Source organism: Heliangelus exortis, chromosome 18 (assembly GCF_036169615.1).
Source record: "Heliangelus exortis chromosome 18, bHelExo1.hap1, whole genome shotgun sequence".
In the NCBI taxonomy this organism is placed as follows: domain Eukaryota; kingdom Metazoa; phylum Chordata; class Aves; order Apodiformes; family Trochilidae; genus Heliangelus; species Heliangelus exortis.
In genome coordinates, this window is record NC_092439.1 from 1,017,587 (window position 1) to 1,032,948 (window position 15,362).

The 15,362-nt window shown below is 64.2% G+C and overlaps 2 protein-coding genes across 2 annotated transcripts; both read right to left on the bottom strand.

Annotated features, from left to right (window-relative positions):
* Nucleotides 1-119: 119 nt before the first annotated feature.
* PITPNM1 (phosphatidylinositol transfer protein membrane associated 1) lies at nucleotides 120-13,022 on the bottom strand. The gene is made up of 23 exons (XM_071762396.1): nucleotides 12,647-13,022; nucleotides 11,764-11,978; nucleotides 11,548-11,669; nucleotides 9,117-9,338; nucleotides 8,663-8,983; nucleotides 7,789-7,884; nucleotides 7,556-7,663; nucleotides 7,385-7,446; nucleotides 7,038-7,282; nucleotides 6,424-6,613; nucleotides 5,829-5,936; nucleotides 5,580-5,722; nucleotides 5,224-5,402; nucleotides 4,574-4,744; nucleotides 4,212-4,361; nucleotides 3,973-4,121; nucleotides 3,786-3,896; nucleotides 3,116-3,232; nucleotides 2,110-2,258; nucleotides 1,871-2,020; nucleotides 1,294-1,477; nucleotides 972-1,100; nucleotides 120-843 (listed from the first exon to the last, which is right to left on the bottom strand). Exons 1-23 carry the CDS (start codon nucleotides 12,722-12,724, stop codon nucleotides 577-579), a joined length of 3,666 nt encoding a protein of 1,221 aa, XP_071618497.1. The 5' UTR covers nucleotides 12,725-13,022; the 3' UTR covers nucleotides 120-576.
* A 603-nt stretch (nucleotides 13,023-13,625) lies between these two features.
* On the bottom strand, nucleotides 13,626-14,940 carry CDK2AP2 (cyclin dependent kinase 2 associated protein 2). Its single transcript, XM_071762106.1, has 4 exons — nucleotides 14,557-14,940; nucleotides 14,263-14,363; nucleotides 14,011-14,143; nucleotides 13,626-13,897 (listed from the first exon to the last, which is right to left on the bottom strand). The coding sequence occupies exons 1-4, from the start codon at nucleotides 14,645-14,647 to the stop codon at nucleotides 13,830-13,832; spliced, it is 393 nt and encodes a 130-aa protein (XP_071618207.1). The 5' UTR covers nucleotides 14,648-14,940; the 3' UTR covers nucleotides 13,626-13,829.
* Nucleotides 14,941-15,362: the final 422 nt, after the last annotated feature.

The following is a 15,362-nucleotide window of genomic DNA, read 5'->3' on the forward strand; positions in this document are numbered from 1 at the left end:
GAGGGCTCCCAAATTGCCTCTGCCCCAACTGCTGCACCCTGGGGTCACCTCCCTGGGGGTTTTGGTGGCCGGGGGACAAGCCCCTGTGCTGGGTAGAGAGCAGACGTGGGGGCAGCACCTCATCTTGAGGTTGGTTTTTATTTCACACCGCCACGAAACGAAGAGAGGAACCACCCACTGACCCACTGCCTCCTGCCCCACGCCTGGCAACACCCGAGGGAAATAAATAACGGGGAGCAGGGGGGGTGCTGCTGGCCCTGGGGCACAACTCTGGTGTCCCCCCAGCACCTTGGCTCCTTGGGGAGGGGGCAAACCCCACCAGGCACTGCCCAGCAGCAGCTCTGCAGCCCCAAAGGACCCGGGGGGGGGAGAGAGTGGAGGCAACCCGGGGTGGGCTCAGCCCCCAGGGGGTGGCTCTGGCCCCCCAGGGGGGGGAGGGAAGCTCTGAGCACTGTGTCTGGGGGACCCAGCACCCTCATCTCCTTCCTGACAACTCAGGACCCCTCACGGGGTCCCAGCTGCTCCTGGCTGGGGAAGGAAGGTTGTGGCAGAGAGGGGACGGTGGCCACGTCACCCTCACTCCTCACCCTCCAGCTTGAGGCTGATGCTGCGGGGCTTGGCCCGGGGTAGCCCAGAGGGTCCTGGTGGTGGCCCCGTGTCCCTCTCGGCCTGGCTGGAGCCCCGGGACCTCAGGAGCTGACTCTGCTTGCGGAGGAAGTCGACAGGGGCCGGGCAGCCATAGGTGCCTTTGCCCAGCACAGGTCTGGGGGGTCCCTGGGTGGAGTGGGCCAGCGCCGCCGCCTCCAGCTGAGCCAAGTGGGCTACGTAGCCCTCCGAGAGGAACTGTGAGGGGGACGGGACAGGGACAGCCTGAGGAGCTGGCGACCCCCGAGCCATAGCACCCCCACCCCTGTGGCGGGGTCGGCAGCTGTCCCCTGCAGCCCCAGCTCTGTCCCCTGCCCCCCCCGTACCTGGCACTGGTTCTGGAACTTCTTGACGGCCCGACCCACAATGTAGATGTGTGCTGGTGCCAGCCCCAGGGAGCTGTAGACAGAGATGTCCTTGGTGGAGCCATAACCGGCCATGATGGCGACCTCCACCTGGGCAAGGGACAGCAGGAGCTTTAGGGCAGAGCCACGGGGACAGCCACCCCCCAGGGGACAGGGACACCCTCCCTTTAGGATGGTCACAGCACCCCTGGCTCTGCCCTCAGAGCGTGGTCTGGCTCCATCCCAACACCCTCGGGAGGACCCGATGTCACCAGAGGTCCCCCACCCGTGTCCCCGTCCCCACCTCGGAGCGCAGGCTCTGGAGGAAAGCAGCTTTTTGGCGCAGGGGGTCGTGGGTGAGGCCGTCACAGAAGGAGACGACACCGTGGGGGAAGTTGTGCTGGGAGAGCCAGGCCACCACCCGGTGCTTCTGCATGTCGGGGCGCCCCGTCACGTAGATGATCATGTACCCCAAATCCTGCCAGTGCCTGGGAGGGGGACAGTCCTGATGGTGAGAGGTCACCGAGCACCCGGTGAACGTCACCCACGGCCTGGGAAGAACGTCACCCAGAACCTGGGATGAACGTCACCCACGGCCTGGGAAGAACGACACCCAGAACCTGGGATGAACGTCACCCAGAACCTGGGATGAACGTCACCCACAGCCTGGGAAGAACGTCACCCAGAACCTGGGATGAACGTCACCCATGGCCTGGGATGAACGTCACCCACGGCCTGGGAAGAACCCCACCCACAGCACCCACGGCCTGGGATGAATGTCACCCACGGCCTGGGAAGAACGTCACCCACGGCCTGGGATGAACGTCACCCATGCCACAGAAGGAGGGGGAGGTGGTCCCCCTGGTCTGAAGGGCACCAACCGTACGACGTCCACGGCCCCTGCCCGCACTTTGGGGTCGCTGCCCATGATGGAGACGCTGGCGGTGAAGGAGCCATCGATGCTGAACACCACGGCCTCAGTGCCCGGGGCCACCACGGTCAGATAGGCCTCGGCGTAGCTGTGGTCCCCCCTGGGACAGGGAGAGAGCGGAGGGGGCTCAAGGAGGGGTTTGGCCCCGCCAAAGGGGCTGGAGGAGGGACCCGGTGTCCCGTGTCCCACCTGACCACCATGCGCACGGGGTAGATGCCGATGGCCAGAGCCTTGTCCTGGGGGATGGTGAAGGTCAGACGGCCCCCGCTGCTTGTCACCTCAGTGCCATAGTGCAGCCACTTCCCCGAGAGAGGCTGTGTCATGATGTAGATGTCCACCTGGGAGAGAGGGAAGAGGGGCTGAGCCTGGGGTGAACCTCACAGGCTCCTGCTCCATCCTCCACCTACAAATTCCTTACGACCACACAGGGTCAGAACCACAGAACCATCTGGGTTGGAAAGGGCCTCTGGGATCACCAAATCCAACCCTTGATCCACTCCCCCCGTGGTTCCCAGCCCATGGCACTGAGTGCCACATTCAGCCTCTTCTTAAAAACCTTCAGGGATGGAGAATCCTCCACCCCCTCCCTGGGCACCCATTCCAATGCCTGAGCACCCTCTCTGGAAAGAATTTTTTCCTAAAGCTTAAGCTTAAGCTCTGCCAGGGGAGGTTTAGGGTGGATATTAGGAAGCACTTTTTAAGCCCATGCCCTCTTGTCCCACTGATACCTGCCTGGGAGCAGAGCCTGACCCCCCCCTGGCTCCAACCTCCTTTCAGGGAGTTGGAGAGAGTGATGAGGTCTCCCCTGAGCCTCCTCTTCTCCAGCCTCAACACCCCCAGCTCCCTCAGCCCTTCCTCACAGGAATTCTGCTGGATCCCTTCCCAGCCTCCTTGCTCTTCTCTGGACCTGCTCCAGCACCTCAAGCTCCTTCCTGAGCTGAGGGGCCCAGAACTGGACACAGGACTCAAGCTGTGGCCTCCCCAGGGCTGAGCACAGGGGCAGAATCCCTTCCCTGGACCTGCTGGCCACGCTCTTCCTCAGCCAGCCCAGGATGCCATTGGCCTTCTTGGCCACCTGGGCACACTGCTGGCTCACGTTCAGCTTCCTCCCATCCACCACATCCCCTCCCATGGGTGACACCAGCCCAGTGTCCCCTCCTGGATACCCCCACACCCCATCTGCTCCCAGCAGCACCTTCTCCCCTGTCAGTGTCACCACGTCCAGGGGTCCGTAGGTGAAGCGCCCACTGAGGACCTGTGCCTTCCCCTCACACACGATGACATCGCTGGCCCGGTGGTTGGCTGTCACGTTCTGTGGGGACACGGGGAGGGGGTGGTCACGGGGGGCACCCGAGGTGGTGCAGGGGACCCAACAAGTTGTGAGATCCCAGCACCCACGTTCTGTGAGGACACGGGGAGGGGGTGGTCACGGGGGGCACCTGAGATGGTGCAGGGGACCTGAAAAGTTGTGGGGCCATCCCAGCACCCACGTTCTGTGGGGACACAGGGAGGGGGTGGTCATGGCTGGCTCCCAAGGTAGTGCAGGGGACCCAACAAGTTGTGGGGCCACCCCAGCTCCCACGTTCTGTGGGGACACGGGGAGGGGGTGGTCACGGGGGGCACCGAGGTGGTGCAGAGGACCCGACAAGTTGTGGGATCATCCCAGTACCCACCATCTGCGAGGACACGGGGAGGGGGTGGTCATGGCTGGCACCCAAGGTGGTGCAGGGGACCCAACAAGTTATGGGACCATCCCAGCACCCCTGTGGCAGAGCCCCCCAGACCCCCAAGGGCAGCCGGAGCCCCGTGCCACCCCCACAGGGAGTTGGGGTTCTGGGGGTTCCCGCTGGCCGTGGGACACCCACCCGGATCTTCATGGGGGTGCGTCTGCGCTGCCACTTCTCCCTGGGGATGGAGGGGCTGTAGATGGAGCTCTCCTCGCTCTCTGAAGGCTGAGGACCCTCCTTCTCCACCACCTGCGGAGCAGCACGGCCCCAGCTCAGCCCCCGCCGGCCCCCTCGGGCCCCACAGCCCCCCCCTGTCCCTCCTGACCTGGCGCAGGATGAAGGCCACCACGTCGGAGGACTCCCAGTAGCTGGCATGGAAGAGGTGTGGCAGGGTGATGGTGGGGAAGGCAGTCAGAGCATCGGGGCAGTACAGGGAGTAATCGATGCGTTTGGAGCCCCACCAGCGCTCCAGGACTGTGGGGGGGGGGAAAGAGCTGGGATGAAGACCCCAATCACCCCAGATCCCACCCCCCCAAGGGGCTGCAGGGCAGGGGTGATGCTTACTCTTGACGACCTCGCTGGTGCTGGGGGGGTTGGGGGCCTCTCCTGGCTCGTTGCCCCTCCAGAAGCCCCCGAAGCTGCTGGTGGGGGTCGGGGGGGCAGCTACGTCCACCTCGGGCAGGAAGAGGGCAGAGTGTGTCTGCAGAGCATCCTCTGAGGGGGGAGAGGGGAGTGAGGCCACCCCGAGCCCCCTGGGGACACCGACCACCCCGAGAGCCTCCTCCAGGAGAGCCCCAGCAGGGGACAGGAAGGGACATCCCCTTCCCCATAACCCTAACCGGGCACCTGCAAGTGCTGTGGGTGCCATGGGTACCCCAGAACACACCCCGGGGTGCTGGAATGAGGCCAGGGTGGGGGCTGCTCACCCAGCAGGGAGGAGGTGCCATCACCCAGAGGGTACTTCTGGTAGCGAGGGACACTGAGCGGGGGCACGGCGTGGAAAGCCTTGGCCAGGAGAGGCTCCAGGCGAGAGGCACAGGGGTCAGCGGCGTGGAAGAGATTGTAAATCTGCTCACAGGCTGGACGGAGCTGGGCCACTGCCAGGGGGGAGAAAACAGGGTCAGGACTGCCCTGGGAGGGGACCAGGGGGGCACAGGGACACGATGGTGGGGACAAGGGATGGGGGGATGCAGCAGGAGTTGATGGGGATGCAGCAAGTGGGGTGGCGGTGGGACAAGGGACAAGGGGGAAAGGGACAAGGGACAAGGGGAGATGGGAAAAGTGTAGCCAAGAGTTCAACACCCAGGGGGCAAACCCCAGAGAGAGGAAAGGCTGGAGAGGCAAACCCAGGACACTGGGGACAAGCAGAGAGGGGAAGGGGACACCTGGGCACTGATGCCCACACAGCCAGGGCTGGGTGTGCAAGGGGCTCCAACCCATGAGGAATTCCAACCCATGAGGAATTCCAACCCATGAGGAATTCCAACCCAAGAGGGGCTCTTTGGGGAGGTCCCGGTGGGTCTGAAGCTCGCAGGGGACCCACAAAGAGGGTTGGGGGCTGCCAGGGGTTCCTCACCATCCAGGGTGGGCATGACGGTCTTGCGCAGGGCGAGCACCAGTCCCAGGGGAGAGCCAAAGAGGAAGAAGCCCGAGACCTTGAATTCCAGGCGGGTGCTGGTGCCTTCAGCCCCCTCCAGCCCCCCAGGGCCACTCCTGGCACCCTCTGCCTCTGGAGGGGCCTCGCTGGCCTGCGGGCTGGGACAGCAGGGAGGGACAGTGACATCCCACTCCCACCATTCCCGGAGGCAAAGCTGCCCCCCGGCACGGCCCCGTTAGCCCGGAGGAGCTGCTGGAAGAGGGTGGGCTCCAGCAATGCCCCCCCCTGGGGCAGGCTGCCCCCAGGCAATGCCACCCCTCCCCTTTTGCTCTCACCCACAGGAAGAGCTGGGCTGGTGGCTGTCCCCTTGCTGTGTCCCCAGCTCAGAGCTGGCCTGTCCCAATCCTGCTGCTCCCTCCATCCCCTCGGCCAGAGGGTCCCGGGTGCCGCCCAGCTCCGGGGAAACGGGCTCCGTGCTCTGTGTGGGGAGAGGCAGTGAGCACCCATTCCCTGCTAGCACAACGTTTTTTGGGGGGGCAAACCCCCCTTTTTCCTGACCCCTCTCAGGGGGTGCTGGCACTCACCAGGCTGCCACGGCGGCTGCTGCTGCGGCTGCCCCCGGCGCCTGCCCGGCTCTGGCACAGAGCATCGAAGCCCAAGATGCTGCCCACACAGTCCCCCAGCAGCACCACCTGGAAAGGAGGAGGAAAGATGGGAATCCCCAAGTCCCCCAGCACCTTGGGAAGGGGGATCCCAGCAGAGCTGATCCCCTGAGGAAGTTTTGGGGTTGTTCAGCCTGGAGGAGGCTCCGAGGTGAGCTCAGAGCTACCTCCCAATATCTGAAGGGGCTCCAAGAAAGCTGGGGGAGGGATTTTGGCATGGGGGTATAGGGAGAAGAGAGGGGAAATGGTTTAAAACTTGAAGAGGGGAGATTTAAGTTCGACATTGGGAAGAGATTCTTTAATTTGAGGGTGCTGAGCCCCTGGCCCAGGTTGCCCCCAGAAGCTGTGGCTGCCCCATCCCTGGAGATGTTGGCGGTCAGGTTGGATGGGGCTTGGAGCACCCTGGGCTGGTGGGAGATGTCCCTGCCCACACAGGGGGGGTTGGAACAAGATGATCTTGAAGGTCCCTTCCAACCCAACGCATTCCATGGCTCCAGCTCCCCCCACCCCCCCTCACCTGGCCGCAGAAGCCGACTCCCTCCCCGGAGCGCAGGAAGGCGCCGTAGGCCTGGTTGGCCCGGGTGATGACAGCACCCACGGCGTGCTGGTAGGTGACAGAGGAGGTGGCCAGGAGAGGGAGAGCTGCCAGGGGGATGTGGTCCTGGCTGCTGGACAAACTGTCCTTGTCGTGGCTGTAAGGGCTGAGCCTGAGAGGGACAAGGTGAGGGGGGGATGAACGCGGCTGCCTCCACCTCCCCACCGCTCGGGGTAACCCCAGGAGTTATCCCCATCCCGTTGCTGGTCCTGGGGATCCCACCAGGAGAAGGAAAATCTCCCCTTGGGGCCACCACCTTCCCAGTCCTGGGTGCCACATCAGAACACCTCTCTGAGGCCACCAATTTGTGAGCTTGGATACCACACCAGGAGAAGAAAAGTCCCCTCTCCAAGGTCACCACCTCCCTAGCCCTGGATGCCACACCAAGAGATCAAGTCCCTCCCTCTGGCCACCACCTCTCCTGGTCCAGGAGACATAAAATCCCCTCCCCGAGACCTCCCCAATCCTCTCCCACAACCCTCGGGGGGGTTCCCCGGGGGGGAGCAGCCCCCTCCTCCCCTCCTCCCCATCCCTACCTGGAGACGAGGGCGTAGGCAGCGGCGCAGATGGGTGGGCAGGGGACCAGGCGCAGGGCCACGTGTCCCAGGGCCTCGGGGAAGTTAACCCTGGTGACAGCATCGAAGGTGGCTGCCAGGGTCTGCACGTCTGCCTGCTTGGAGCCCAGCTCCCCCCCTCCCTGGTCCAAGATGTTGCCACTGTGGAGGATGAGGAAGAGGACGTGGATCCGGCAGGCCTGCGCCGCGCTCTCCGCAGAGTCCCCCTGCGGGAAGGAGAGGGGCTGCTCTCAGCACCCACGCTGGGCTCGGGTGGGGGCCCCAAACCGAGGGGGGTGTGGGGACACGGACAGGACACACACACACACCTCGGGGAAGGCAGATGTCCCCGAGCCTTCACCGTCCACCTTGGCAGCGCCGGCTCCATCCCCTGCCAGCACACAGGGGTCAGCCCCTCACCAGGGTGTCCAGGGAGGGCTCAGCCCCCTCCTGGGACCCCCACACCAGGGTTTGGGGCTGGGCCCCCCCTCACCACTCACCCAGCACCTCATCCAGCTCCGCCGGACGCTCCAGGGTGTCCAAGAAGTCGTTGGAGCTCCACTTGGTTATCTCCTTGGCAAAGACCTCGTCGCTGTCAGACAGGTCCTCTGTGGAGGGAGGGGGCTGTGGGTGGGCAGCCCGTGAGGGGGGGGCGTGCATCCCCCCACCCAGCCAGGTCCTTCCAGTCATGTTTCCCCTCCTCCCCCCCCCCCCCCGAAACGCTCATCCCTACCGTGGGCATCAAAGAACTCCTCCTCGGAGCTGTTCTCGGAGTCGCGGGCGATGTTCTGCATCCGCCACTCGGACAGGCTCTGAGGAGACACCCCCCCTGCCACCAGTGGGGGGTCAGCACCCACATCACCCCCCCAGCACCGAGACACAACCCCTGCCCCACGGCTGCCCCCTCCTCTTCCACCCAGAGCCCTCCACGGGAGATCCAGAGCCAACCCTGGGTCACCCAGAGCCCTCCCGAGAGAACCAAGAGCAACCCCAGGGCACCCAGAACCACCTCAGGAGACCCAAGACCAACCCAAGGCACCCAGAACCACTTCAGGAGACCCAGGCCACCCCTTGGGACACCCAGAGCTCCCATGGAAGACCCAGGGCCAACTTTGGGGCACTCAGCACCACCCCAGGAGACCAGGGCTACCCCCTGGGGCACCCAGAGGAGACACAAGGCACCTAGAGCCCTCCCAAGAGACTGAGGGCCACCAAGAGCCCCCCTGGAAGACCAAGCTCATCTCTTGGGGCAACCAGAACCACTTCAGGGGACCCAAGTCATCTATTCAGGCAATCAGAACCACTTCAGGAGTCCTAAGCCATCCCTTGGGACAACCAGAACCCCTTCAGGAGACCTAAGCCATCCCATGGGACAACCAGAACCACTTCAGGGGACCCAAGCCATCCCATGGGGCAACCAGAACCACTTCAGGGGACCCAGGCCACTCTCTGGGGCACCCAGCTCCCTCCCAGGTGACCCAGATCCAACCCTGAGGCACTCGGAAACCCTCTGGGAGACCCCGACACATTTTCTACAGGGAACAGCAGCATCCAGGGAGGGGTTTAGGGGTCCCCATCCCCCCCCCAGGCAGGACCTGGTCTCTCACCTCCATGCTGGGATGAGTAGGAGGAGCGGGAAGAGGTTGACCACTGCTTGGCAAAGGAGTCATCAGAGGAGCCCCCGGCCACCTCCGTCACCTCAGCCCCCTCCTGCCCGCTGGCCTCCCCCAGCTCCAGCTGCCCCTCAGCAGAGCTGGGCTCAGCGTTGGGTTTTTCCTCAGTTTCCCCCCCACACTTGGCCATCTTCTGGGCCAACATCTTGGCCGTTTCCTCCTCCAGCTGCCTGATGTCTTCCATGGTCAGGCCCATCCACTCATCCTGCCAGCACCAGGCCTGGCGGTGTGCCCGCAGCATCACCTTCCTCAGCCCTGCCAGGGGGGGAGGGGGAAAAAAAAGAATAAAAATCACACAGCGTGGCCCCAAGCCTCCCCAAAACAACCTTTATTCCCCCACCCTAAAAAAAAAAAAAACCAAAACAAAACCAAAAAACCCTGCACTCACCCACATCGTGGATGAACTGCTCGATTTTGGATTGCATCCCCCAGTAGCGAAACTCCACCTTGCAGAGCTTGTAGGCACACATCAGGGGGCCACCAGCTGCCACCTCCAGCCAGTCGTCCCCCAAGGGTCCCCTGCCTGTCTTGACTGAGTGGTAGAGTTTGGGGTCCTCCTCGGGTTTGTATTCCCCGGGGGAGATGGGGTCCCGGACGATGTCGATGGTGTCTGGCAGGGGGGAGAGGGCTGGTCACCCCGCAGGGCTTGGCCAGGGGAGTGGGCAAAGAGGCAGGGAAAATGGGCACAGCTGCATCAAAGTGGGAGAGCGATGCAGGAAGGATGCAGGAAAACACACAGAAGTCAGAGGGAAACACAGGGAAGTAAAAAACGTGGGAAAATCGGATGTGAATGAATAAAAATCGGAGAGAAATGCACAGGCATCAGGCAAACGGGGAGAAATGCACAAAAATTGGACACAACTGCACAAAAATCAGATAAAAACTGGGTAAAAACGCATAAAAATGTTTAAAATTGCACAATAATCAGGAAAAAAAATGGGCAAAAACGCACAAAAATGAGGGGAAACGCACGGAAATAAAAAACGCACAAAAATCAGACAAAGCCCGAGGAAAAACGCACAAAAAAAATGGAGTGGGGGGGAAAAAGCATCAATGAGACAAGACTGCCTAAAAACCTGACAGAACCCCACAAAAATCAAGCAAAAACACACAAAAATCAGACAAAATCATCCAAAGCCCAGAGAAAAAGGCACAGGGGGGCAGGGAGGGGTCTAGGGGGGAGCAAGGAAGGGACAGGACCCTGAGGAGCTGGGACAGGACCCTGAGGAGCAGGGACAGGACCCTGAGGAGCAGGGACAGGACCCTGAGGAGCTGGGACAGGACCCTAAAGAGCAAGGACAGGACCCTGAAGAACAGAACAGGACCCTAAGGAGTTGGGGCAGAACCCTGAGGAACAGGGACAGGACCCTGAGGAGCTGGAACAGGACCCTGAGGAGCTGGAACAGGACCCTGAGGAGCAGGGACAGGACCCTGAGGAGCTGGAACAGGACCCTGAGGAGCAGGACAGGACCCTGAGGAGCAGGGACAGGACCCTGAGGAGCTGGAACAGGACCCTGAGGAACAGGGACAGGACCCTGAGGAGCAGGGACAGGACCCTGAGGAGCTGGAAGAGGACCCTGAGGAGCTGGAAGAGGACCCTGAGGAGCTGGAACAGGACCCTGAGGAGCTGGAACAGGACCCTGAGGAGCAGGACAGGACCCTGAGGAGCTGGGACAGGACCCTGAGGAACAGGGACAGGACCCTGAGGAGCAGGACAGGACCCTGAGGAGCTGGGACAGGACCCTGAGGAGCAGGACAGGACCCTGAGGAGCTGGGACAGGACCCTGAGGAGCAGGACAGGACCCTGAGGAGCTGGGACAGGACCCTGAGGAGCTGGGACAGGACCCTGAGGAGCTCCCAGGACAGCAGAGGGGACAATAAGGCAGAGCTGGGCTCAGGATGGTGCCTTGGTGGCTTGGTGGTGGTGCCAGGGACAAAAATCCCTCCCCTCTGTCCCAAAGCTCCATGGTCCCAGCCGGACATCCCCCGTGTGCCATGAGCCAAGGAAGGAAATAGGTCAGATGAATCATTTCCTCCCAGTGCCTATTTTCAGCCTCCATTTTAAGAGGCAACGGCGTCACACGCCGCACTCCGGCACCCAAACCAACCCCGGGGACACCGAGGGGACAGGGAGGACACTCCAGCTGGGGACAAACCCCCCAGGGAAGGGGGAATCCCACCCCGGGCTCTGCCCGTTGCTGTCCCCCAAAACCCCAGCAAGGAGTGGAGGGGCCCTGGATCTGGAGAGCAAAGCCCTGGGGGGGGAACGAGGGCAGCAGGGAAAGGGCTGGGAAAATGGGGACAGGTTTTCCAGCTCCCCCCCCCCACTCCAAAAATGTCCCCTGGAGAGGAGGAGGGAAGAAAAAGCTGTGTCAGAGAGGGTGGGACAAGGGCTGGGGGGCAGCAGGCAGGGGGAGGCTGCAAATGGGGAAGAGGAGCCAAAAAAAGACAAAAATTTCCCCTCCAAGCCTCATTAAAACCGATTTGGTTTTATCAATGCTGCAGGCAGGGAATTTGGGGCACAAAATTTGGTCCCTTAGATGTGAGGGAACCCAAAATGTGAGGGAACCCAAAATGTGAGGGTCCCCAAGATGAGAGGGTCCCCAAGATGAGAGGGTCCCCAAGATGAGAGGGTCCCAAGGGTCCCTAAAACATGAGGACCCCCAAAGTGAGCAAAACCCCACAGATGCTGAGTCCCAGGTGGGAAGCTGCTCCCCTGGGGTGACCGTGGCACCCAGAGCACGACCCCCAATCCAGGGAATGCCAGATGGGAACCCCAATAGGACCCCCCAGGCCAGGCTGGAGGTGGCCACACGCACCCAAAATCCTCTGCCTCTTCTCAGCTGCACTCAGGTTGAAGATGTTGGTTTGCTGCCCAGCATCTGGCCTGTAATAAGTCTCAATCTCGATGGAAAACTTCTCCACAAAGGGACAAGTGTACCTGGAGGACACGAGGATGGTGGCCTTGGAGGGTTTGCCTGAGGTGGCACAGCCAAACCCTACAAGCCCCCCACCCTCCAGGGTCTTTTTCCCACCTGGTGCGGGTGTAGGGATAAGCATTCCAGGATTCCTCCTCCACCTGCAGAGCAGCTTTAGGGAGCAGGGCCCGGAACCAGCTGGGGATGTGGGAGCCCACGTGGTAGATTTTGTGGGTGTATTGGCCACTGCCCCCCGGGCCATCGCTGTAGGGTCTGTTGGCCAAGATCTCCACCCCACTGCCCTCCCCGCTCGACTCCTCCCGACTCTTCTTCTGCAGGTGGGGAGAGAAAGAGGGGTGAGCACCCCCAAATCCTCAGACTCACAGCCCCAAACCCACCCAACCTCAGTCACACCCCACAGCCCCCCAAAATCTGTGATCAGACCCACAGCACCTTGTGCCCCCCCAGACTCAGCCCCACAGCCCCCATGGCCCCCTCCCAGGCTCCACGCTCAGCCCCAAAGCCCCCCAGACCCCCAAAGCTCAGCCCCACAGCCCCCTGCATCCCCCAAACTCAGCCCCACAGACCCCCACAGACCACAGACCCCCAAAACTCAGCCCCACAGCCCCCTCCACCCCCCCAGGCCCCCAAAGCTCATCCCCACAGCCCCCTGCACCCCCCAAACTCAGCATCATAGACCCCTAAAGACCCCAGACCCCAAACCTCAGCCCCACAGCCCCCTGCACCCTCCAATGCTTAGCCCCACAGCTCCCTACACCCCCAGGCTCCATGCTCAGCCCCAAAGCCCCCCAGACCCCCAAAGCTGGTGCCCATGGCCCCCTGCACCCTCCAGTGGTCAGCCCCTACAGCCCCCCCCCTCCAGTGCTCAGCCCCTACAGCCCCCCCCCCTCCAATGCTCAGCCCCACAGCTCCCCAGACCCCAAACCCCAGCCCCCCAGCCCCCTGCATCCCCCCCCCATTCCCATGGCAAGCCCCCCACCTGGATCATGTAGAGCTGGGCCACCTGGTACTCCTCCAGGCTCATGGGCAGCAGGATGTGGTACTCCTTGATCAGCATGGCTGCGGGGGTGCGGGGGGTGCGGGGCTGCGGGGGTGCGGGGGGTGCGGGGCTGCGGGGGCTGCGAGGGGTGCGGGGCTGCGGGGGCAGCGCCTGAGGGGCCCGGGGATGGGGATGGGGTTGGGGAGGGGGGGAGTGGAGTGGAGGGGTGAAAAATCCTCAGCCCAGCCCGGTTCCCTCCGGTGCCGCCCGGTTCGGCTCCAGTTCAGCCCGGTCCGGGCCGCTGCGGCGCTGCGGGTCCCGCCCCGCTGCCATGGCAACGCGCCCCCCGCCCGCTCCGCTCCTCCCGCACCCCCCCCCCCACACCACCCCCTCCCCTTCGGTTCCGTTCGGGTCTCTTCGGTTCCGATCGGCTTTTTCCGGCTCCTTCCTCACCCTGCCGGTACCGACGGAACCACCCCTCCCCCCCCCCTACCCCCCCTCCTCCTCCTCCTTCTCGGTCCGCCCGCCGAACCCCCGCCCCGCCGAACCTGCGCTGCTCCGGACCGGCCCCTCGGCCCGTGACATCACAGCCCGTGCCTACGGGTTCTGACGTAGAAATTGGGGGGGGGGGGGAGGAGGGGGGGTCGTGACGTCACGGGCGGGAAGGCGGGCGAAAGCCTCTGGACCGGGAATACTATATTTGTACCGGTACCGGCACCGCCGACACGGGACTCCCCCCCTCCACCCCCCCCCCCAACTACTGCGTCGTAAAAATAAAAAAATTAATGTTTTAATAAAAATTTGGAGGGGTTTTTAGGAGTTAAAAGAGGGGTTTGCTCATTCCTGCACCTCTCAGTACCCCCCCCCCACCACTCCAAGCCCTTCCCCCTGCACCCCCCAGGACCCCCACCTCCCCCCCACCCCTTTCCCCCCCCAGCATCGCCCCTCACCCCGGACCCCCCCCAGCACAGCAGCCGAGTCCCAACCATGTCCTTTATTTATAAAAACAGACATTTTATAAAGAGAGCAGAGAGAGCGCTGGGGAGGGGGTGGGCAGCACGGCAGCTCCCCCCACCCCCCCCCCCCCCGCTGCCAGCAGGGCAGGGACACGGGACGGGACGGGGTGGGGGGGGCGTGGGAGGTCCCGGGGTGCGTGGGCGGGGGTCCCGGGTGGCAGCAGCCGTTACGTGCGGGCGTTTCTCTCTGTCTCTGCCAGGCACTCCCTGACCAGCGCCCGGGCGTGGATGATTCCTGCGGGGAGAGAAGCACAGGGGACACCCCCCCCCAGCCCCCAAAATCAGGCTCCGGGTGTCCCCCTCCCCCCGGTGTCCTCACCCTGTCCCCTCCTCTCCCCCCGCCCCTACCCCGTTTCAGCCGTTCCATGGCACTCTTGCTGCCGGCGTACGTGGGCCGGATCTCCTTCCCCATCTCCTCGATGACGGACAGGAGGTCGGTGTAGGTGCTCTGCGAGCCCGCAGCCCCGGGGGGCTTCATCGCCTGGGGGGGGGAACGGGACGGAACGGGACGGGACGGAACGGGAGGGGCGATCAGAGGGGCTGAAAGGTGTCCCCGCCGCCGCCGCCGTCCCTCCCGGGCCTCGCCCTCCCTCCCCTCACCTGCACGTAGCCCATGGACGGCGGCCCGAAGTCATTGAAAAGGGGCCGGAACGGGGCGGCGGCGCCGGGGACGGAACCGGAGGGCGATGGGACGCTCGTGGCTGCGGGAAAACGGAGGGTTACCGACTGCCCCCCCTTCCCCGGTACTCCCCGCTCGGAATTTCCCCCCGCACCTTCTCCCCGGTGTGTCCTCCACTTCCCCGGTTCCCTCCCCCCGGTACTCCCCGCCTTCCCTTCCCCTTTACCCGGTATCCCCCCCCCCCCCTCCCTCCTTCCCCGGTTACCGGCGCTCACCGGCGGACGGTGCCCCGGGCCCCGGTGGGGCAGGGCTGGCACTAGCAGCTCCGGGGGTAACGGGGGCGGGAGCGATGGGCTTGTAGGACATCCCCGAGGGCCGCCCCACCGCTCCGGGATGCCTGGAGGGCGGCGGGGGCGATTGAGCAACCCCGACGTTCTCCCCGCCGCTCGTTTCGCCGCTCTTTAACCCGGCACTTTCAACCCCAACCCGGGAAGAGCGAAGGGGAGCGCGGCAGCGACGACGGCCCCGGTATCGGTTCCGGTAGCGGTCCCGTTGTGCAGGCCCCGCCGGCGCGGCCTGGCCTGGCCTGACCCGGCGCCTCCCCCCCCCCGCCGCCACTGCCACCGCCACCGCCGCCGCTCTCCTTGATGACGCCTGCGCGCGACGCCGCTTGACGTCAGCGCGACGCCACGCCCCCTCCCCTCCCGTCACCATGGAGACACGCGGCGTCGGACACGCCCCTTCCCCTCCTCAGGCGTCGCCACCGCCCCCTCTCCCCCCCTCCCCCCAACTTCCCGCCCTTGAACCCCAACCGCCGCGGCGCGAGACCAACGGTCGCCTCATCGCCTCAGGGGCGGCGGGAAAGGGCAGCGGGGGCTGGGAGGGGGGGGGCTCCTCTGCTGCACCCCCAGGACCCCCCCATCGCCCACTGCAACCCAACCCACCCCACCCGAACACCGCCCAGGGTACGCTGTGACCCCCCCCAAGACACTATCCCCCGAGACCCTCGGGTGAGTTGGTGGTGAGGGGGTGCTGGGGGGGGGAGAGACGGGCGGGGGGTCCCGGGGTGGGGGGCACTGGA